This window comes from Dipodomys merriami, unplaced genomic scaffold (genome assembly GCF_024711535.1).
Source record: "Dipodomys merriami isolate MVZ:Mamm:240054 unplaced genomic scaffold, mDipMer1.0.p SCAF_102, whole genome shotgun sequence".
Taxonomy (NCBI): domain Eukaryota; kingdom Metazoa; phylum Chordata; class Mammalia; order Rodentia; family Heteromyidae; genus Dipodomys; species Dipodomys merriami.
Genome location: NW_027202294.1, coordinates 4,579,170 through 4,603,081, shown reverse-complemented (window position 1 = coordinate 4,603,081; position 23,912 = coordinate 4,579,170). Strand labels below are relative to the sequence as shown.

The window sequence follows — 23,912 nt, the reverse complement described above, 5'->3', positions numbered from 1 at the left end:
CTGATAACACTTGAATTAGTGAAGTTAATAATGTCATATCACTGCCAGGTACAATTATGCAAACTGTTTTTTTATAGCGAATATAATGGTCTCCTCCCTTTCTGAACATAAAATTATGTAAACTCTCAAAGAAGGCTCCAGAGGGCATGTCTTTCTTCTTCCCACTTTATGCCTGGCCCTCTCCCATAATCAGAATAACTTCTGTTAAATTCTAGAAGTCAAGAAGGAGTGGAGATGCTTTCTTTTTTTTCTTTTTTTCTTTTCCTTTTTAAAAGTTCTTACATCAAGTAGGCTGTATTTTGGAAAATGTATATAAGCCTCTACAGTTAGGGTGAAGCAGCAAGTAAACTAGTTGAAGTAAGCAAGACAGGAGAAAATGTAAATACATGGGAATAAAGATATATGGGAAACACAAAACACATACAACCACTGATAGTAAAATAATTTTATTTCATTTCTTATTTTAAAAAAGGTAGCATTTCACATATAAATTTAAACCTCGATTACAGTGTATATTTACCAAAAGGAACATCCCTGAAGGATGGCTACACAACTCACTGAGTGGGCAGAGGGAAGCTTACTCCACAGGGAGTTTAAGTGGAAGTGCTTTTTTTTATACTTCACAATGCACTTCCCTGTTCCTCAATCCTGCCACCAGAGCTTGTGGCTGGTAAGAAAACCCACACCATCACTTTGGGCCAACAGCATTTCACTTACAGGAACAGGGAATCTCTCTAGGAATGAAAATACAATGCTCAATGATCCAGATTTCCCACAATAATCATTATTTATCTGCAGCAACAATAATGACAAGAGGTTATTTTTATGATTCAAAAGTTTTTTAAAAGAGGGCTAAAGAACACAAAATTCATTCATGAAGAGAATTTATGTAATTAAATAACCCAAACCCAATTTTCTTCATATTACAAATGCCTTTGTACTATAAGGCCCAGGAAAAAAAGACCCATTCAAATCCGGGTTCACCCTTCCCAAATAAAGTGTTTGGCACAACTCATCAACTGTGGTGAGACTGACAGCTGAGAGATTTCTAGAAATGGTCCCATGACTTCTCTGTCTGGCCTCAAAACAGTATACACAACAGATCAACAAGCTATACAAACTCAGGCCTAACTGCAGCATAATGTTCATGAAAGTTAATCTAAAGGAAAAAGCAAAAACCAAAAAACAGATCCAGATGAAGTAGATCTAGCATAGCCACAGGTTAACTCTGTCATCTTCTCACAAAAAGTAAATTCTCTGGCTGCCCAGGAAGTCAGTGGACTCTAGATCTCAAAGATAAGGTGAAAACAAATCATTTTTGATTTCAGCATCCCAGGGTCAGGAGGAAGGAGAAAAAGATTACCAAAGATGCTTTCTAAAAGTGTTCCACACGCTGAACAATGTTAAGGAGAATCAGTGTGCTAGTAACCATGGCAGCCCTAGGAGTTGGCCTTGGACAGAAGTGCTAGGGCAAATGAATGTACCCCAAATCCAGTTTTAAAAATGAAAACTTCCTGCAATTAATGGCATAATACTGTGCAGTTAACTAGGAATTGTATGTACTCCTCTGTGCGGAAGAAGCCCTCTCACATTCTTGGCCAGCCAGAGCTGAGAGGTGACATATAAAGAATTGTCAGTGGCTAAAAAAACCAGGCACCTTAGTCACACATGAGCAGAGGCAGCAGTCATCACCCAAAGGACTGGGGGGAGAGGGGAAATGCAGGGCCTAGAGCTTTGGTTCAAAGTTTCATCTCCTTCAAAACTTTAAACCAAGCTCTCTTTATCTCAGTCTATCAATTCAATAAACTAATGATTAGGAATTTCTAGTTGGGTGGCAAAGTGCATGTCCCTGTAGGCCACCAACCTGTCTGTAGGAAAGCAGAAAGGTTCAAATTGTAACAAGTAAATGACTGCTCAAGTGGAAGATCATTTTCTGGGGAACCTCAGCAGTCTGGATGTTAATCACATTGAGGAACACTAGGACTGGACCCCAAAGAGAGTCTGGGTCCCAGATGTAATCAGTCTTTTTTAACTTACCATGTCTTGATAGTCTTCTCCTATCTCTTGAATGGCTTGAGCACACACATCCCCGGAGACCAATGTAAACATTATTAAACATTATTCAATAGACCTCAGCTTAGAAAAACACAGCTTGTTATATATTTAGTGTTTAACATTCCAGTGCAGGCAGTATCTTAGCATTAGACATTCCCTCACTCATGAGTACCAGTTTAGAAAGGAATACATACACATACAGGATACTTGATAAAATGGTGGCTGTCAGACAGCCTGTTCTATCCTGCAATCAGCTGACAAACTAGGACTATCACAAGAGAGCCAGGACAGACAGCACAAATTCTCTGTAAATCTGAGGAGACCATAAAACCACTATTCCCAGTTAGCCCCAAGCCACATTTCATTATGAAGGAATATTTCCAACTCTTGCATCAACCTGTGCTCTCCTTGTTTTGGATTGCACTATCTCCAGAGGGTTCCGGAGCCTCCTCATGGGGGAGGGAGCTTTCTCCTCCAGTCCTAACACCTGAATATTTCAAAGCACAAGAGGAGTCCACGAACATGTTAGGAATGTTGCTGCCAAAGTAGATCTTACTGTTAGAAGCAATGGCCTGGTACTTTTTGAGCTCCAGATACTCAGGGGTCAATTTGTGCTGTGTGGAAGCAAACAAGAGCAAAGGAATCAGGACACTTGTGCCACAGCCATCTCCTTTTCTCTCTAACCATTTCTCCTATTGTTCTCTTGAATATCATGACTCAATTCTGAATGTTTACCCATCAATGATGCTCTTTCACTTACTCTGGAGTAGGGCTAAGTTTTTGACTTACACTTTCTTCTATTATCAGCTACTGGGGAGGCAGAGGCAGGCAGGAAAGCCATTGTTGAAAGCAAGCCAGGTTATTAGTGACACCCTATTTCAAAATCAAAATAAAAACTGAAGGGCCATGATATAGGTCCAATGTTAAAGACCCCTTGTATAAGGCCCTGAGCTCAATCCTCAGTATCAGAAGAAAAAAGAAGTTCCTATCTTACTGTTGGAAATGTTGTTTACTTAAAATTCATCTTTTATAGAAGGGGGTGTTGGGGAACAAATAATGCTAACTAGTGATAATGATTTTCTAAAAGTAACTTAGGGCATATAAGAACTCTTACCTATACTTTTCATTTCAAGGAGCTGAACTCAACCTGGAACTGATTGGAATTTCTGTTGATTCTTTTGAGAGGTACACAGGTACATGGATAGGAGTGTTGAGTTTCCAAAGAAGGCTTAAGTTTATGGTATTACAATGAGCTATAACTCTGCTTTTCTTAATTACATCACCTAACTCAAAAGCTGGCTGTTCAACTGTGATACACATTTTGTCTACTCTCAGATCTCCTTCTCTGTCAGGGTTTTGCTTTGTTTAAATCATGCTGCCAACATACAACCAAGCAAAATCTCTCTGGGTTTGACTGAAACTCATTTTTTTTCATCCATCCTCAAAATATATCCTTTCAAAATTCCTCAGAATCTTCCCTAATAATCATGTGGAGCCCAATCTATCTTTTAGGCAAAAGCCCTTTACTCACCCACAGTACCTCTCTATCCTCTGGTATCATGTACTTCTTGATCTCTACTCTCTTCAATTAATTCTTACCCTGTTAAAACACTGCAATCATGTCTGCTCATAGCACCTAACTAAATGGTTTCTTTTTTTCTTGTTGATTGTGGGGCCTGAACTCTGGCCTGGGTGCTGTCCTTCAGCTCTTCAGCTCAAGGAGAGCACTCTACCATTTGAGCCACAGAGCCACTTCAGGCTTTTTCTGCTTATGTGGTGCTGAGGAATCGAACACAGGGCCTCATGCATGCAAGGCAAGCACTGTACCACTGAGCCACATTCCCAGCCTTCTTAAAGCCTTTTTAATGTAAGTTGGTACTAAGTAGCAATTTTTTCAAAATGTCAGAAAACTACTGACTCTTTCAAAACAAGGTTAATCTCAATAACAAGGTCTTGATATTGTGACTGGTCAGCTTCTCTCATTACAAGTTTGGACTGCTAGTAAACTGAAGTTTCCTATCTTGTTTTTTTGTTTTTTTGGTCCGGTCGTGGGGCCTGAACTCTGGGCCTGGGCGCTGTCTCTCAGCTCTTCAGCTCAAGGCTAGCACTCTACCACTTGAGCCACAGCGCCACTTCCGGCTTTTTTCTTTTTGCTTATGTGGGGCTAAGGAATTGAACCCAGGACCTCGAGCATGCAAGGCAAGCGCTCTACCACTGAGCCACCTTCCCAGCCCCTCCTATCTTGTTTTTATCTGTATCAAATTCTACTTTATTTCTATAGAGCTATGTCCTCCATTTTTTTTAAATATTATTCCAGTCGTGGGCCTGAACTCTGGGCCTGGGCGCTGTCCCTCAGCTCTTCAGCTCAAGGCTAGTGCTCTACCACTTGAGCCACAGCGCCACTTCCGGCTTTTTTCTTTTTGCTTATGTGGTGCTGAGGAATCGAACCCAGGGCCTCATGCATGCAAGGCAAGTGCTCTACCACTGAGCCATCTTCCCAGCCCTCCTCCATTTTTTAAGAAGTTTATTTCTGAATCTATATTGGATTCCAAAGTACTGACAACTCACATTCTGCCAACAAACTGTATCTTATTATTTCTTTTAAATGCAGGCTGTGTTGCTCTTTTATAAGTTAAAACTTTATGCCATCTATACCATAAATCTTAATTTTAACCCTTCAAATTGTATCAAATACCTTAGCTGTCACTATACTCAACTTTTACCTGCCTCAAGGTAATAATCTTATATGTTATGGACATACCTTTTCCTTCTCAGAATTTTATCAGGATTTTAGCTGTCTTGTAATTAACTCTATACTATCTATTTAGTTAACTTACCCAATTCCTTACATGTTCATCTATACATCACCCAACCTCCTTTCTCAAATTACCATATAGGGAATTCCTCAAGACTGACCATTTTTTAATCTAATGAACAAGAATGTTCAACTGGAAACATTTAGGGGTGTGTGTGTGTGTGTGTGTGTGTGTGTGTGTCTTTGTGTGTGTGCCTTAGTGTGTCTGTTAAAACACTACAGACATTTCAAGATGTCAGGGGTACAAGATATCCCACAATACCTGAGACTATCTTCAACAATGAAAAAATATCTTACCTCTACATGGAAAGAATATAGCTCATAACAGATACTGCTCCAAACAAACTTAGCCTCTACCCATTTTTAGGAGTAAGTTAAAACTTTAAGCTACGCAGTACCAACTTACATTAAAAAGGCTTTAAGAAACCATTTAGTTAGTTATCTGGAAAGCAATTCTAAATCAACTTTACTCTTCTTGTCACTCTTTCAGGAGATCTTCAACTTTACTGAGCTCTTATAGACTACAGTACAACCGAATGGACTTTTGGCACTTGATCTGCACTCACATATCTGTTTGCCTTTGTCCTGCTCCATACTTCCCCTTACCTCCCTGGCTTATATACTACCACTTAAGGTTTTTTTTTTGGTGACAGTACCAGAGGCTGGCTGAATTCAAGAGTTTCAAGCTCTTGCTCAGCTTTCTTGCAAATGGGTGGCATTCTACCGTCTGAGCCACACCTCCAGCTCAGCATTTTGCTATTTAACTGGAGATGGAGTCTCATGGACTTTTCTGTCTTGAGTTTCTTTGAACCACTTTTCCAGGTCTCAACTTCCTGAGCTAAAAGTACAAGTATGAGCCATGGTATGGTACCTGGCTACCCTATTAAAAAAAAATTAATAGAGCTGTTATTAAACAAAGCAGTTTAAAGAATACAATGTATGCCGGACACTGGACACTGGTGGCTCATGCTTGTAATACTAGCTACTCAGGAGGCTGAGATCTGAGGACCGCAGTTCAAAGCCAGCCCAGGTAGGAAAGTCCATGAGACTCTTATCTCCAATAAACCACTTGAAAACCGGAAGTGGTGTAGTGGCTCAAGTGGTAGAGTCTTGAGCTGAAGAGCTGAGGGATAGCATTCAGGCCCAGAGTTCAAGCCCCATGACCAACCAAAAAAAAAAAAAAAAAAAAAGAATACAATGCATCTTGAACAATGTCACCCCTTTCATCAATCTCTCCCTAATCACTCCCCTCAATCTTACTCCTTTCCCTCAATGTTCTTAAATTTGTAGGATATGCACTGAATTTTATTTATTTATTTTTTGCCAGTCCTGGGGCTTGAACTCAGAGCCTAGGCATTCACTGTCCCTGAGCTACTTTTGCTCAAGGCTAGCACTCTATCACTTGAGCCACAGGGCCATTTCTGTCTTTTTCTGTTTGTGGTACTGAGGAATTAAACCCAGGGCTTCATGCATGCTAGGCAAGCACTCTACCACTAAGCCACATTCCCAGCCCGCATTGAATTTTATGACTGCATTTTCCTCATTTTCTCTCTTCATTTGCCTAACTCCCTCCCCTTGGCCCTACCTTCCACCTTACGAGTAACTGTTTTCTGGTATTTATTTTGTTGAAGACCCTACTTTCTATACTTTTTATAAGGAACTAGACAAAGTTCCTTACCCAATGAATATACAATTGTCTTGTTAAGCAGTTGGCTGATTGTGGATGATTGGTTGGTCACTACCTTTTGTGACCACTTCTATCAAATGAGAGCTCCAGAAAAAGGAAAGCACAACACAAACTATCTCTAGGAAAGTGGTACGAAGATTAGTAACCTTGTTTGAGGTGGCGTATTTGTGTGCAGCATAATACTCAGCATCTGCTTTTGCCTTCTCACGGGCCAGGAATGCAGCGTCTAGCAAGTAAAACAAACAAAGAAAGACTTAACAACTCCAACCCACTCCCTCAGCTGAGTCTCTTTCCTGCTGCTTAATATTTGAATTTAAAATTTTATAGTATTGGCAGTTTTCAAATCCCAATCCCTGGATAGCTCCTTTTCAAAAGGCAATATAATCTTTTTACATTTTTTTTTTTTTAATCTCAGCTAGGCACTGGTGGCTCACGCCTCCAATCCTCGCTACTTAGGAGTCTGAGATCTGAGGACCACAGTTCAAAGCCAGCCTAGGCAGAAAAGTCTGTGAAACTCTTATCCCTAATTAATTGCCAGAAAACTGGAAATGGAGCTGCTCAAAATGGTAGAGCACTAGCCTTGAGCAAAAGCAGCTCAGGGACAGTGTCCAGGCGCCCGCCCCCTTCACCCTCCCCCCCGCCCCCATCCCTAGGACCACTGAAAGCAAACAGAAAAAAAAAACCCTATCTCTCCAAAGTAGGTTTTTTTTCTTTGATGTCCCTGAACTCTTCAGCTCAAAGCTAGCACTCTACCACTTGAGCCACAATGCCACTTCCTGTTTTCTAGTGGTTTATTGGAGACAAGAATTTCATGGACTTTCCTGCCCAGACTGGCTTTGAACCATGATCCTCAGATCTCAGCCTTCTGAGTAGCTAGGATTACAGGTGTGAGCCATAGCACCCAGCTAGTTATTTTTTTCTTTATCTTTCTTTTTCCTCACATCATGCAAAGCCTCACACTCCCTCCTCCCCCCATTCAGGTCTCAAGTAAAATAACTAAACTCAGGTGGGAAAGCTTTTATTCTATGTATTACATTGTCACTAACCCTTCCAAATTTGATCCTGAATCAGTTAACATAGAAATAGGAAGCAGGGCTGGGATGTAGCTCAGTGGCAAAGCACTTGCCTAGCAAGTGCAACGTCCTGGGTTCGATCCCCAGTACCAAAAAAGAAAAGACAAAAAAAAAAAAGAAATAGGAAGCAGCTGTACATAGCAAAAGGATTCTCAAGATTGTGAGCTGAGAACATCAACATGTTACTATAGGATATCAAAGAGTTTGAAATTCCTCATCAAAACTTTGGCTGAGTACTTACTGGTGGCTCACACTTATGATCCTATCTACCCAAGAGGCTATGATCTATAAGATCACAGTTTGAAGCCAGCTCAGGCAAAAAAAAGACCACAAGACTCCATATTCCAGAACAACAAGCAAAAAGCCAGACTGGAAGTGTGGCTCAAGTGTTTAAAGCCACAGCCAAGCTGAATTAAGTATAAGACTTTGAGTTCAAACACCATATAAACGAAATGAAATAAAACAAAACCCACAATCAGACCTGTAACTTTTTTTTCTCTTTTTTTCTTTTTTTTTCTCTTTTGTTATTGCTATAGCTGTTTTGGATAAATGAAAAAGAAACTAGTGGTGTTTCATTATTTTATACATTCTTTATACAACTGATTTTGAATAATTTTTTTTTTTCGGCCAGTCATGAGGCTTGAACTTAGGGCCTGGGCACTGTCCCTGAGCTTTTTTGCCCATGGCTAGCTAGCACTCCACTACTTTAAGCCACAGCACCACTACTAGTTTTCTGGTTATTATCTGGAGATAAAGAGTCTCACAGACTTTCCTTCCTGGGCTGGCTTTGAACAGCGATCCTCAGATCTTAGCCCCTTATGAGCTAGAATTACAGGTGTGAGCCACTTGTACCTGGCTGAATACTTTGAGACTAGAACAAAAGTGAATAAGCTCAAATTTAAGGAAAAAGTTGAGCCATAATATGAGTCACACACCAAAGCAAGCACTACATATATAACAGTATTTTAGAAATTTCATCTAGAATATTAGACCAACTACTTCTCCCAGATCAAAATATTCTATGGTCTTCCCCGCAAGACAAGCCAGAGCTGATCCCTGAAGTAGAATAACAGATCTGGACAGTAGAGCCTCATATTCCAAGGTACCTTCAATTTCTGAAATGCGCTTTTCAGTTTCTTTCTCCATCACCTTCTGCTGAAAGCGAATTTTTGCCACTTGTGCAATCTTCTCTGCTTCTATAATTATACAACAAAAGAGGACACATTAAAAATACCTGAGGCAATTAAGAGTCAGCAGAACAGTCTAACATTAATTATACAGGACCTTTTGGCTATTTGTTTCCTGTAAATTTTATTTATTCGAACTTTAAATGACTTAAAGAGATAAAAGAATTTATGTCTTACTTTACTACTGCTCTAGTTGGTAGTCCAAGTTTTATGGTAAGGAGTATTAAAAGGTTAATGGCTCCAGTACTCTATGAATGAGACTGTAGCAATGAGTCACAAACTAAAAGTTAAAAAAGATACTTAATAATAAAGTACGACAAGGCAAAACCAGAGCAACATAAGTGCATGGTAACATGGGACAATTGTAAAATGTGGCATGAGAAAGAGTAAGAGTGGTAAGTTAAACCAAGAAAGTCCTGGAAGGAATTTTATAGAAAACAATAGACATGAATCCAGAAGAAAATGTGAGGATGTATAATTTAAGGAAAACAAGAAGGCATGGATGAACTAGTCACAATGGAAAAATAATTCTGACAAGACAACCAGAAAAAAAGACTAAAAAGAAGGCTAGAAGATCTGTCTTGAGTGACAGACTAAGTTTACTGTAAAATACTCAGGATCTATCAGGTAAATGTCATGAGGAAAAGAAAACCAGAGGAGGAATATTCTGAATGCCAATAAAAGACAAAAAAAAGTAGAGTTAATCCATCTTAGAAGATGAAGTAAATGTTAGGAATGAGCATGTTAGCAGCCACAGGAAGCATGCTTGGGACAAACTAAACACCCTGAGCAAACCTTTAACCACAACCAAAGGATTCAGGATTTCACTTTACAATCAATGCAATTCTTTTTTTTTTTTTTTGGGGGTCCGATCGTGGGGCCTGAACTCTGGGTCTGGGCACTGTCCCTCAACTTTTCAGCTCAAGGTTAGCACTCTACCACTTGAGCCACAGCACCACTTCTGGCTTTTTTCTTTTTGCTTATGTGGTGCTGAGGAATCGAACCCAGGGCCTCAGGCATGCAAGGCAGGCGCTCTACCATTGAGCCAACTTCCCAGCCTAATCAATGCAATTCTTAAAGAACTTTCTCAGTTTGCCCTTCCCTTCCCTCTACCCTTTCCCTTTCCAAACTTCCCTTCTCTCCCTCTCTCTCTTTCTTGTTGTGGGTTTACCAGTTTGGAGGGGGTCTGGGCACTATCCCTAAGCTTTATTTGCTCAAGACTAGCACTACACCACTTGAGCCATAGCTCTATTTCTAGCTTCTTTGGTGATTAAGTGGAGATAGTCTCATGGCTTTCCTGCCTGGGCTGGCTTCAAACTGTGATCCTCAGATCTCAGTCTCCTGAGTACCTAGGATTACAGGCATGAGCCACCACCACCCAGTTTGAGTTTGCTTTTTCATCCAAAGTTGAGTACAGTTGGCCATATGCATTCACAGGTTTCTCACCTACAGATTTAACCAAATGAAGGTTGAGAATGAAAAACTTGTATTTTACTGAACATGTGCAGACATTTTTCTTATTGTTCTCTAAATGTGCAGACATTTTTCTTATTGTTCTCTGAATGACCTAACTAGAAATGATTAATGTATTTATAACAGGTGTTACAAATAATCTACATATTTAAAGTATATGGGAGAATGTGCTTAAGTTATTTGAAAAAAGTGTCATTTTAACATAAGGGAAGAAGCATCTGCAGATTTTTGTATGGGCATGGTATGTGGGCATGTTTTGTACCCACAGGTATAAAGAGATTATCATATTTTAACAAATCTTATTCCAGGCCCTTGGCAAATGTACCTAAGAAATTTTTCAAGTAGTTTCTTTGTTCCAGAAGACAAAATCAACTACTGTAGGCCATAATTATTCTGTATCAGAGTAAAATTAACCTAGCATACTATCATAAAAATAAATACTGAAAGCTGGGAATGTGGTAGAGTGCTTGCCTAGCATGCATGAAGCCTTGGGTTTAATTCATATCAGTACCACATAAACAGAAAAGCTGGTAGTGGTGCTGTCTCAAGTGGTACAGTGTTAGCCTTGAGCAAACAGACACTCAGGGACAGTGCCCAGGCCCTTAATTCAAGCCCCAGGACTGGCAAAACAAACAAACAAATAAATAAACTAACTACTGGGCTAGACATTTAGCCGTAAGCAGAAACTTAACGTAAAATACAAATAAAAACTGAAGCCTGCAGCTAGAATCTAGAGAATGTCTCCACATAGGAGAACTACTGTGGAATTTCATCAATACTTCTCTCCATCATGTGGAAATAACCAATGAGAGTTCTAGTTCTTCAATAATGTTATTTCTAGTTCTAGAAACATAGTTGAGTAGGCTAGTAAGAAAATATTTCAGCTAATGCCTTTAACATTCAACATTAAATACAATGTGTTTGTTTTTAAATGCATGGCAAGCCCATATAAGAATGAGATATTCAGGTGACAAAAGCAAAGTGAGAGCTAAGAGCCTATTGTGGTGGCAGTTGTGGGGGTGGTAAACACAGGGACAAAGACTTAAGTAACAGCTCAAGTAGAGCAATATGATGCCTTGCAATGAGAGAACTAAGAGCGTAATTTAAAACCTGAGACCTCTAAAGCTGCAACTCTAGTGAAATGGGGACTAAGAACTCTACCAGCCCAGTGAGAGCTTTCCTCTACCGAGGAACATTAGATAACAGAGAAACTGAAGGACATTAAAATACAGAAAGAACTCTCAAAAAACAAGCAGAGACTAATTACTCAATGATGGAATATTTGTAATAGGTTTAAGAGGCCAAATAAAATTGTAATAACACTGGCAAAGTGATAAAAAATTAGTTTAGTGTGGAATTGTAAGCTAAATTATCATTTAAAAATAAAATAAAAGCGTGTTTAGACCAAGGATGACTGAACAAGTTCTCCACTCCACTGAAAAAAAGGGGAAAAAAAGCTGTAAGAAAAAAAAAAGCCAGAGCAATGCAGAAGAAAAAAATGACTATTTATAAATCAAAGTAAATGTTTACTGTGAGAACCAATAATCATCATGATGGTATAATCAATGGGAAGATAAAAGTAACATGAAACTAAAAACACAAGGAAACAACACATGAGACGGAGGACAGAAACAGGAGTTAAAACATTCCAAAGTATTGTTCAAGAAGAGAATAAAGAGAATACTAACTTCAGCCGTTGTCAAGTATACTTGTTAATATTTCAGAGGTGATAACTAGTGTATATTTCAGAAACAAGAGTGTAAGATTTCCAGCCCAGTAAAAGAATAAAAAACAACTCAATCAACTGAATATCAGAAATGAAGGGGGAAGGGAAAGTAGAGGGGGAAAAATGCATGATAAACAGCACAAAACTGAATGATGCAAATAAAATCCAAATATAGCAGTAACCACAATAAATATAAAAAGACTAAACTCACCAGTTAAAAGACAGATTCTCACATTTTGGATAAGATAACAAAATCCAGCTATATGCTGTTTATAAGAGACACACCTAAAACAATGACATAGAAAAGTTGAAAGTAAAAAAGGATGGGAAGATATATACCAAGAAAAAATAACCAAAAGAAATCTGGCATAGCTACATTATCATTGCACAAAATATTTCATAAGCCACAAAGCAGGTTTAAGGAAAAAGAATGTTGGGCTAGACACTAGTGGCTCATGCCCGTAATCCTAGCTACTTAGGAGGCTGAGATCTGAGGATTGCAGTTTGAAGCCGCATATGCAGGAAAGACCATAAGATTCTTGTTTCCAATTAATCACCAAAAGGCTAGCAGTAAAGCTGTGGCTCAAGTGGTAGAGCACTATATTTGAGCACAAAAAGCTGAGGGACAACATCCAAGCTCTGAGTTCAAGCCCCAGTTCTGGCACACACACAAAAAAATGTTAAAAAACGAAACAGATGAACAAAAACAGAAGCCATTTCCCAAGGACGTGTAATAATCCTGAACTGTAATGTTCTTAATGATACAGACCCAAAACATAGAAAGAAAAAAATTACAAGTTAACAAATACATGATCATGGTGGAGGTTTTAACACATCTTTCTTAGTAAATGATAGCTCATGAAGACAAAAAAATAGAATACAGATGTGATCAATACAATCCATAAGCTTGACTTAACTAACCTACAGCAATCTGTGTTCAATAAATGGGGAATATATATATATATATTCATTTTTTTCAAGCATATAAAGAACATTTACAAAAGGAGATATGTGTAGTTAGGCTACAAGACAAATTTTAATAAAGAGTTAATGTATCAGATTTTGTTTTCTAAAATTGACACTGAAAAATCAACAAAAAAAGGAAACCTTCAAAACCCATTGAACCAGAAATTTAAAATTATATTATAAAATTATATAAATAACTCATAAGTCAAAAGATGAAAATACAATGAAAATGCTTTTAGAGGAATTAAAACTGAACATGAATAAGCAAAATACATTTCAAAACTTTGGAGACAGAATAAAAATAAGTACAAATAACACTGAAAAGAAATAACAACAAAAACAAAATCCAGTTCTCTGGGGAAAAAAAGAATAAAAATAAAGCCTATCTTGTTCTAGGTCAGCCTAGGCAAAAAGGCATCAAAACCTCCACCCCAACAATAAAGCTAGGCAGGACCTTGTGCACCCAGCTAAGGAGTTAAGGAGAAGGATTATTGCTCTAAGCAAGTCTTGAGAACAAAACCAAACCAAACCATAATACCCTATATGAAAGCTACCTAAAGATAAAAGGGCTGAAGGTGTGGTTCAAGAGTAGAGCACCTGATGGTAGGGAAAAACAAAGGAGGGGGTAACAATGCTCCATAGGAAATGTACTCATTACCCCACCCATCTACCCGTAACCCCTCTGTACAGTATCTTTACAATAAAAAATACATATTAAAAAAAGAGTAGAGCACCTGCATAGCAAGTACCACCAAAAAACAAACAAGCAAATCAAAACCTTCGAAATACCTGAACAGATATATATTCAATATAGAAATTAAAACACCATGTTAAATGTCACCATAAAATGCAAGTAAATAAAAAGCACAAACACAATTAGAATAAAAAGGTTTTCACAAGTGAGTGCCACCAGACCTACAAAAAAGAGGGAACAAATATCTTATACAAAATGCTCCAGAAAAGGAAGAAATGTTCTTTAAGTAATTCTGAGGCTAGTAGAACCATTAAAAAGTAAAAATTGCCAGGTGCTGGTGGCTCACACCTACAACCCTAGCTACTCAGGAGGCTGAGACCTGAGGATCCACTTTCAAAGGCAGCCTGGGCAGGAAGATCCATGAGACTCTCATTTCCAGTTAAGCACTAAAAAAGCTGAGCATGGAGCTGTGGTAGAGCAAAAAAGACCAGGGACAGCACCCTAGGACCCGAGTTCAAGCCCCAGGACTAGCACCAAAAAAATGTAAAACTAGGGCTGGGAAGGTGGCTCAGTGGTAGAGTGCTTGCCTTGCATGCATGAGGCCCTGGGTTCGATTCCTCAGCACCACATAAACAAAAAGAAAAAAGCCGGAAGTGGTGCTGTGGCTCAAGTGGTAGAGCGCTAGCCTTGAGCTGAAGAGCTGAGGGACAGCGCCCAGGCCCAGAAGTCAGGCCCCAGGACCGGACCCCCCCCCCCAAAAAAAAAGTACAACTACAAACCAAAATAAAAAATACCAAAACAAAGAAACAAAACTTTGTTATTTACGTAAGAAAATAAGTTGATGTAATTTACAAAAAAGGACAAATTCTAAAGAAATTACCAGCAAACCATAACTGAGAGACTTATGATAAACTTCTTATATTGTTAACCGCATAAGTTTAACCTAAGAATAAAAAGAATATCCAGTAACAGAAAATCTATTAATATAATGCAACATATTAACAGGTTTAAAAAAGAAAAATCAAACCTGGGAGCTAGTGGCTTAGGCCAATAATCCTAGCTACTCAGGAGGCTGAGATCTGAGGATTGTGGTTCAAAGTTAGGCAAGTCCAGGAGACTCTTATCTCCAATTAACCATCAGAAAACTGGAAATGGAGCTGTGGCTTAAAGTGGCAGAGCACTAGCCTTGAGCAAAAGAGCTCAAAGACAGGGCCTAGGCCCTGAGTTCAAGCCCCATGACTGGGGAAAAACAAATAAGCAAATAAACAAAACCCTTAAAGAATATATAGGAATAAGCCGGGCGCTGGTGGCTCACGCCTGTAACCCTAGCTATTCAGGAGGCTGAGATCTGAGGATCGCAGTTCAAAGCCATCCCGGGCAGGAGAGACCGTGAGACTCCTATCTCCAATAAACCACCAGAAAACCGGAAGTGGCGCTGTAGCTCAAGTGGTAGAGCGCTCGCCTTGAGCTGAAGAGCTGAGGGACAGCACCCAGGCCCAGAGTTCAAGTCCCACGACCGACAAAAAAAAAAAAAAAAAAAAAAAAAAAAAAAAAAAAGAATATATAGGAATAAATCCCTAACAAATGCACAAGTATGGTAATTCTCTTCAAATTGATGAATACATTTAATGCAATTGCAATAAAAATCCCAACACAGAATTTTATAGAACTCTAGCAGGAGGAATAATGCCTAGAATAGTCTAGGACAAATTTAGGAACAGTAAGGAACAGTCAACAGTTAAGAGGAACAACTAGCTATGGTGGCTAATGCCTGTAATTGTAGCTACTCAGGTGGCTGAGATATGGGAATGGCAGTTTGAAGCCCCAGCCCTGGCAGGAAAGTCTATGAGATTCTTATCTCCAAAATAACTACTCAGAAAAGGCCTGAAGTGGCCCTGGCAGGAAAGTATGTGTGATTCTTATCTCCAAAATAACTACTCAGAAAAGTGGCACTGTGGCTCAGGTGGTAAAGTGCTAGTCTTGAGCCAAAGAAGCTCAGGGATAGTTGACACACTCTCTCACTCTCTCTCTCTGACACACACTTTCTCTCTCTCTCTGACACACACACACACACACACACACACACACACACACACACAGACACACAGACACACAGACACACACACACACACAGACACACACACACAGACACAGACACACACACACACACACACACACACACACACACACACACACACACACACACACACACACACACACACACACACACACACACACACACACACACACACAGCTGCATCCCAGTGGCTCATACCTGTAACCCTAGCTACTTAGGAGGCTGAGATCTGAAGATAGAGGTTCAAAGCCAATTTGATCAGGAACGTAACGTAGACAAGACTTACTTTTAGTTAACCAGCAAAAAAACACAAAAACAAAACAAAAAGAACAAAACCAAACCGGAAATGGAGCTGTGGCCCAAGTGATAGAGCTCTAGCCTTGAACACAAAAGCGTAGGGACCACTCCCAAGGCCCTGAGTTCAAGCCCCAGGATTGGCATACAAAAAAGCTTTCTAACTTAGTCCTTATAATCTATACTCATCTTATTCTGATTCTGGAAAAAGCTGGTATAAGAGTACAAAGCCACATCACACACTAAATAATGTTCTAATAATAGAAATGCACAAGAAGACATGAAAAAACATATTATCACAGTAGTGTTTGTAACACAGATGAACAAAAATTTAACTTCAGAAGTAATTCTCTAGAATAAACTGAGGCCAGCAGTTAAAAATGAACTACATGAAGGAGCACTCTAATGCACTGGATGTTAAATTGCAATCTCCTTGTAAAACTGTTTGCAGACTAGAACATTTTTAAAAAGTACATATACCAGTATCAATATGAATAAAACTTAACAGTCAGATCAAAAAAAGGCCAGTGTACAATACAAGGTAATTTTATATAGCTTTTGTAAGTTCAAACAGGTAAAATAAGTAAGAGTGGAGAAAGGTAAAGAGGAAGCTTCAAACAGATTTTGTTTTCTTTAAAGAAAACATCTCAAAGAAATATGGCAAAATATTAAGACTTCATTGTACTCTTCTTGGTCCATTCCTTTATATCTGAAATATTTAGTTATAACATCTACAGGCAATTCTGAAGTACTTTTGAAGATAGCAGTACCTTAACATAGATATAACAAAGCGTTTGTCAACACCAATGACATGTACTGTAATCTTGAGCTCTGGCCAAAAAATTTCTCTATTCCATATGAGTGGAAATATACTCCACAGAACCTAAAGCTGCTCATAAACCCTACCCATTCTCTCTACTCTTGAAGGAGACTATAGTGATAGCTAATGACTTGATAAAAGAGCCAAGACACTTCAATAATACTAACCTCACTTACTTTTTACAGGCTTGAGTATATCTGTATGTACAATGAAGTTTCCAGAACTCTCTACTACATATCTATATTGAGTATTAGTTCAATATCTAACATGAGACTGACCAATCTTAGGACAAACTTAATACATACATACTTTAAAGACATTCATAAATAAATCTAAGTACCTATAACAGCCTTTTTCCTCTCTGTCTCAGCTTCTTTCTCCACAACCTTTTGTTTTTGTGCAGCTATAAGAAGTTTTGTCTTCTCAGCTTCCCTGTAAAGCAAAACATCATGAAACTTAGAAATTATTTTTGCAATGTTGGAGATCAAACCCAATGCCTAATGCATGGATATATGCTAGATAAGTGCCCTACCACTATGCTACCCTCCAGTCCTAGATTTTAATTTTTTATTTTTGCTGTTAGTGTGCCTTAGATTTAGGCCCTTGTGCTCTTGCTAGGCATTTTCCCTCATGGCTGATGAGCCACATGTCTACTTCTGATTTTTTGCTGGTTATCTGGAGATAAGAGTCCCATAGATCTGGGCTGGCTCAAAATCATTACTATCAAATCTTAGCCTCCCTCCTGAGTAGCTAGGATTACAGGCTTGAGCCACCTGTGCCCAGCTTCTGTGAGACCCTTACTCCAATTAACAACCAAAAAACTGGAATTGGTGCTGTGGCTCAAAGTGGTAGTGTGCTAGCCTTGATCATAAAAGCTCAGGTACTGCTCCCAGGCCCCAAGTTTAAGCCTCATGACCAAAAAAAACAAAACAAAACAAAAAAAGCTGGAGTCAGGTATGATGGCAAACTTCTGAAGTACTACTACTTGGGATGAGGTAAAGAACCAGAAGATGAAAGTTTTTGAGATTAGCAAAAGCAATAAAGTTAGTGAGACCTGATGTCAACAAACCAAGGCTTGTCATCCTAGCTAAGCAGAAGGTGGTTAAGAAGATTTCTGTCGGGCTGGGAAGGTGGCTCAGTGGTAGAGCGCTTGCCTTGCATGCGTGAGACCCTGGGTTCAATTCCTCAGCACAACATAAGCAAAAAGAAAAAAGCTGGAAGTGGTGCTGTGGCTCAAGTGGTAGAGTGCTAGCCTTGAGCTGAAGAGCTGAGGGACAGTGCCCAGACCCAGAGTTCAGGCCCCATGACCGGACCCAAAAAAAAAAAGAAGATTTCTGTCTGAGGATAGCCCAGGTAAAAATATGAGACAGTATCTAAAAAATAACTGAAGCAAAAAGAGTGTGACTCAAGTGGTGGAGCACTTGACTATTAAGTACAAGGCCTTGAGTTCAACCCTAATACTGTCCTCCCCCCCAAAAAAAAGGAGAAGAGAAGGAAGGGGACATAAAGATGATATTAAGAACAAAGCAGAAAACAGAGTCTCAAAGTGAGAATTGGTAGTATTACTAACATAAATATTTGGAAAATAGATATTTACCCAACCCCAGAGCATACTATCTCATATGTTTGCAGTACAGTGGTATATTACTACATAGACAGCTCTAGACAGAAATATTAGGATCCCGTGCATATTACTCACATTAACTCAAAATTTCTTCTTATGGCTTCTGGGATTTTGGGCTTTGTGACACGCACAGCCTATAAAAGTAAAAATATAAACGTATACTTAAAATGCAAATCTTTGAACTAAATCATCCAGAGATCCCCAAAGTATTCCAATAAAACAACAACTACCATACAGCTGTCTACCAACACATATAATAGGGATCTCTCTAGAGAATCTACTTTTCATGTCATCAACAGGAAGAATCATAGATAAGAACCTCTTATCGCCATATAACCAGCAAATAGCTAGAAGTGGAAGTGTGGCTCAAATGGTAGAGCACTAGCCTTGAATGAAAAAGCTAAGGGAAAGTGCCTTGGCCATGAGTTCAAGTCCCAGTACTAGCACAAAAAACAAAAAACAACAAAAAACCCACCATAAAGACTGGTAGAGTGATTAACTAGCAAGTGTGAAGCTCAGGTTTTAATCTCCAGTATTGAAAAACAGTAACAACAACCAAGGTCTACCTGCCTTATGGGGGATTGGAGGGGATTTACGCAGAAAATGTGGGGGAGTAGCATTGGGGATTGAGCCAAGAACCTGGTGTTTGCTAGGCAAGTACAGTATCTAGGCAAGTGCTCTACCACTGAGCTACAAACTTAACTTTTTTGATACTTTATGATACCTCATCATCATTAATTTTTCCCAGGTTGGCCTTGGACTCATGATCCTTCTACTTCTACCTCCCACACAGATGTATCACAATGTGTAAATATGGACATTATTTTAAAATCTACTTTTGGTGGTACCTGAGTTTGAACTTAGGGCTTGGCTTGCTAAATAGGCACTCTACCACTTAAGCCACATACCTGGCCCTTTGGGCTTCACTGTTTTGTTTGTTTTTTGAACAGAGTCTTGAGTTATGTCCACAACTGCCTGGACAGTGATCCTCCTATGTATGCTGCCCATATAAATGACAGTTATGTGACACTATGTCCAACTTTTATTGGTTAACGTATGTGTGTGTGTGGTGGTGGGGGGGTGTCTCCTATACTTTTTGCCTGGGCTGGCCTTGAACTTCAATTCTCATAATCGCTATCACGTAAGTAGCTAAGATTATAGGTGGGAGCTACTGTGTCCATCAGGATATGGACAATCTTTTCTACTAGATACTTTTTTCCTCTAATGATAGTATAGTTGGACATAATTGAGATTACCTGCTTGGATTTGTTTGAAGGTTGACTTTTCTACACCTAGGATTAGCTATCTCAAAACCTTTTGATTACACTACTTAAACATCCGGCACTCCTCAATTTACACTGCAAATACATACAGAAAACACTTTACTGGTCTGAAGGAAGATTTAATTAGCTTCTGAAAACTGGCTAAATGTTTAAGTAACAAAGCCTTTATACTCAAGGATTTTAAAACTTTAAAAACTTTTAAGTGGGCTGAAGATGTAGCTTGCCCACGTGTGAACTTTTAAGCAACACATCATTCCCTACATGAAAGAGAACAGTCAAATCTGTAGGCAGTTTTGAAGATTATCATAACTAATAATTACTGTAGAATGGAATAAAAAGTGGGGTTATGTGGAAGACCTCATCATACATTTAAGGTGAAGTATGTGATGTCATAGGACAATCCAGAAGAGATATTTAGAAGACAAAAATTCAGAACCAGATCATTCGGGTAAATGCCCAAAAGTGGGATTGCTGGGTTATAGGGGAGCTCTATGTCTTTTGAGGAACCTCCATCTACTTTCCAAAGTGGTTGAACAAGTTTACATTTCCACCAACAATGCAGTGAGGTTCCCTTCTGGCCACAGCCCCTCCAGCATCTGCTGTTATTAGAGTTCTTGATTATAGCCATTCTAACTGGGGTGAAGTGGAATCTCAATGTTGTTTTGATTTGCCTTTCTTTTATGGCTAGAAAGGTTGAGCATTTCTTCATGTGTCTATTGGCCATTCTTATTTCTTCTTCAGAGAAGTTTCTCTTTAAGTCTTTAGCCCATTTATTTGTGGTATATATGTGTATATATACACATATATGCATATGCATATATGTGTACATATATATGTATATATGGGTGTGTATATATGTATATATATGTGTACACACACACACACACACACACACACACACACACACACACACAATCTATGCCTCAATCAGAAAGAATGACATCGCCCCATTTGTTAGGAAATGGAAAGACTTGGATAAAATTATATTAAGTGAAGTAAGCCAGGCCCAAAGAAACGTAAGTCCCATGGTTTCCCTTATTTGCAATAACTAGTATATATATGTCTGGGACAAGTAGAAAAGGTCAGATAAGATGATGTTAAGCAAAATGAACGCCAAGATAGGGACACAAGTGGTTTTTACTTTCTTGCTATTGTTTCTAACGTATTTATAAGATATCATGTGATTTTTTTTTTGCTGCTTTGTATGTCCCTCCCCCATGGTATAACCCCTGTTCTCACTGTATTTGATGCTGGCATAATTTGGGGAGGGGAAGGGAAAAAACAATTTGTTTAAATAGGGATACAGGTTGGCCCATTGCAACAATGAGATGTACAAGATCCTATGTTGAAAAACAAACTTTACAATTTAGGCAGCGGGGGAGGAGGGTGGGGGCGAGTGGAGTTGAGGAGGTGGGAAGGAAGGGATGGTAGGGGAAAACCAAAGAAGTAGGCAACAATGCTTGATAAGAAATGTACTCATTACCTTGCTCATGTAACTGTAACCCCTCTGTACAGTATTTTTACACTGTTACTACCAGACATATCTAATTGGATAAATAAAATTCAAAAGATATTGGCACACTGCATTTAATTTAGAGATTTTAACCTCATGAAAATGAGCATAAAATGGTTTTAAATGAACATTAACCATAGAGAATAATGAGTTTCATTATGACATTTTCAGACTGGACTATCTTCTGAAGACTTCTTGTCTAGTATGAGACAGAACAGGCTATATTCTTGCCAATCTTGAAATACATCATACATTTTCAAGCAAGTCAAAAGATAAACTCTTGCTATAACAGATAACTCATGAGTAAACTGCATAAGAGATTTAAGAAAAACATGTAACATATCCAAAACTAATAACTAATATACATATGCAAGCATGCACACAGACACACACAAATTGTGAGGGAATAAAGGAGAGCAAAAAGCTGATGAAATAAATATACTTGAAACTGACCTCTGGGATATAAGTACTTAAAACCCAAAGTCAGCATATAATAGTCATTCCACTAAATAAAACAGTACAAACATATTAAGGGTGACTATTTTCAGGATTCTAATCTGTAAGAACAGCTTTTCAAGGATAAAAATGGGGTATGAAAAGTAGAAAAAAATATTACTGTTTACAGAGATCGTTCACTTAAAAAGAAGAAGAAATAACCAAATTGTGGGGCTGGAGGTGTGACCATGTGTAAGAATGCCAGCAAGTAAGCAAAAGTGCCAGATACCGAGTTCAAGTCTTGGACCAAAAAAAAAGATAAGACTGTTCATTTACCAACAGAAGTATTTATCAAGGACCTTCTCTGTGCCACTGAGAAAAAAGAATTGAGATGCCTTGACACCTGAGAAAACATTGTTTCATAGTGTTCATTTAGCAACAGAAATACTTATCAGGGACCTTCTCTGTGCCACTGAGCAAAAAGAATTGAAACACACAACAACTAAGAAAACATATGTTCACTTGCAGTAATGGCAATCACAATAATCAACCCATGTTCTACAATTCTGAGAAAGAATGCTACAGAAGCCAAGTTACCAGTTCTAACGTACTACAGGATCTAGAAGTGGTTTTCAAATGTTACTGACTTAGTAAGAAACACATTTTTCTCTGGGTGATGGTGGCTTATGCCTATAATACAAGCTACTCAGGAGGCTGAGATCTGAGGATCACAGTTTGAAGCCAGCCTGGACAGGAACATCCATGAGACTCTTATCTCCAATTAACCACCAGAAAACTGAAAGTGGACTATGGCTCAAAGTGGTAGAGTGCAATCCATGAGCACAACAGTTCAGAGACAGTATCCAGGCTCTGAATTCAATTCCCACGACCAAACAACAACAACAAATCCTGCATTTTTCATTGACACTGCATATAAATACCTATTCTCAAGGTCTAGTCATTTTGGATGTGAAAATCTTAAAGAAAAGGATCTTAGTTCAAGCCAGCCTAGGCACAAATGGAAGACCCCTATCCAGAAAAAAATGAAAGCAACATGGGTGGGGGTCTGGCTCAAATGGCACAGCCTGTGCCCAGCAAGTTAGCAAGTGCAAAGCTCTGAGTTCAAACCCCAGCAACAACAAACATAAACCAAACCAAACCAAAAATTCCTCCCAAAACCTTCCAGAGAACTTCCTTAGAAAAGGGCTTACCTGTATGGTGAGACCAGGGGCCATGATGTTCAAATCTTTCTGTAGTGCTTGCTTCAAGTTTTCATCTATTTGATCTGTTTTTGAAAGTCAAAGACAACTTATCTCAGGTTACTCACTTTTTTTGGTCAGTTGTGGGGCTTGAACTCAGAGACTGGGCACTATTCCTGAGCTCTTTCACTCAAGGCTAGAACTTTAGAGCCACAACTCCACTTCTGGTTTTCTGGTAGTTAACTGGAGATCAGAGTCTCACAGACTTTCCTTTCCAAGATGACTCTGAATCATGATCCTTAGATCTCAGCCTCTCGAGTAGCTTAGATTATAGGCTTGAGTCACCAGTTCCTGATATTTTTTAAAACACTGCATTAATATCAAAGCAAAATCAGTCACTATGAGACCTAGTTTCTGCAGACATACACCTACTCTTCCTTTATGAAGCATAAATGAAATGTATAGGAGGCATTTTCCTTTTGTATGGAAAATAGTGAGACATTAGTTAATAAAGAAGAAAAATATTAAGTAGGTAGTCTTGTTTGCTTAAAAAAAAGTTCAAGTTACCTAATAAGCTCATTTAACAACTTTGGATAAATGTATTCATAGGGTAATTTGTTGACTTATTAAATTTAATTATTGTGTAAAACGAATTTATTCAGTAAATTAACAATCTGGATCCATAGTGTCTTAGTTCAGGACTTATACATATCTATTCTCTCTCTCTCTCTTTTTGTCAGTCATGGGGCTTAAACTCTGGGCCTGGGCACTGTCCCTCAGCTGTTCAGCTCAAGGTGACCATTCTATTACATTCTATTACAGGGCTACTTTCAGTTTTCTGGTGGTTAATTAGAGATGAGGGTCTCATGGACTTTGCTGCCTAGGCTGGCTTTGAATCATGGCCCTCAGATCTCAGCCTCCTGAGTAGCCAGGATTATAGCTGTGAGCCACTGGCACCTAGCTTTATTCTCATTTTTTTTTTTAAAAGCTA

At 38.8% G+C, this 23,912-nt stretch overlaps 1 protein-coding gene across 3 annotated transcripts in view; it reads right to left on the bottom strand.

Annotated features, from left to right (window-relative positions):
- Positions 1-430: 430 nt before the first annotated feature.
- Positions 431-23,912, bottom strand: part of Erlin1 (ER lipid raft associated 1) — a 37,791-nt gene continuing 14,309 nt past the window's right edge. For all 3 annotated transcript variants that reach the window (XM_069995463.1, XM_069995467.1, XM_069995470.1), the window contains 6 exons: positions 22,934-23,007; positions 18,567-18,625; positions 17,208-17,299; positions 8,737-8,826; positions 6,704-6,783; positions 431-2,669 (listed from right to left, as the gene is read on the bottom strand). In XM_069995463.1, coding sequence (XP_069851564.1) covers positions 2,448-2,669; positions 6,704-6,783; positions 8,737-8,826; positions 17,208-17,299; positions 18,567-18,625; positions 22,934-23,007 — 617 coding nt within the window. In that variant the 3' untranslated portion in view covers positions 431-2,447. The remainder of the gene's footprint in view (positions 2,670-6,703; positions 6,784-8,736; positions 8,827-17,207; positions 17,300-18,566; positions 18,626-22,933; positions 23,008-23,912) is intronic.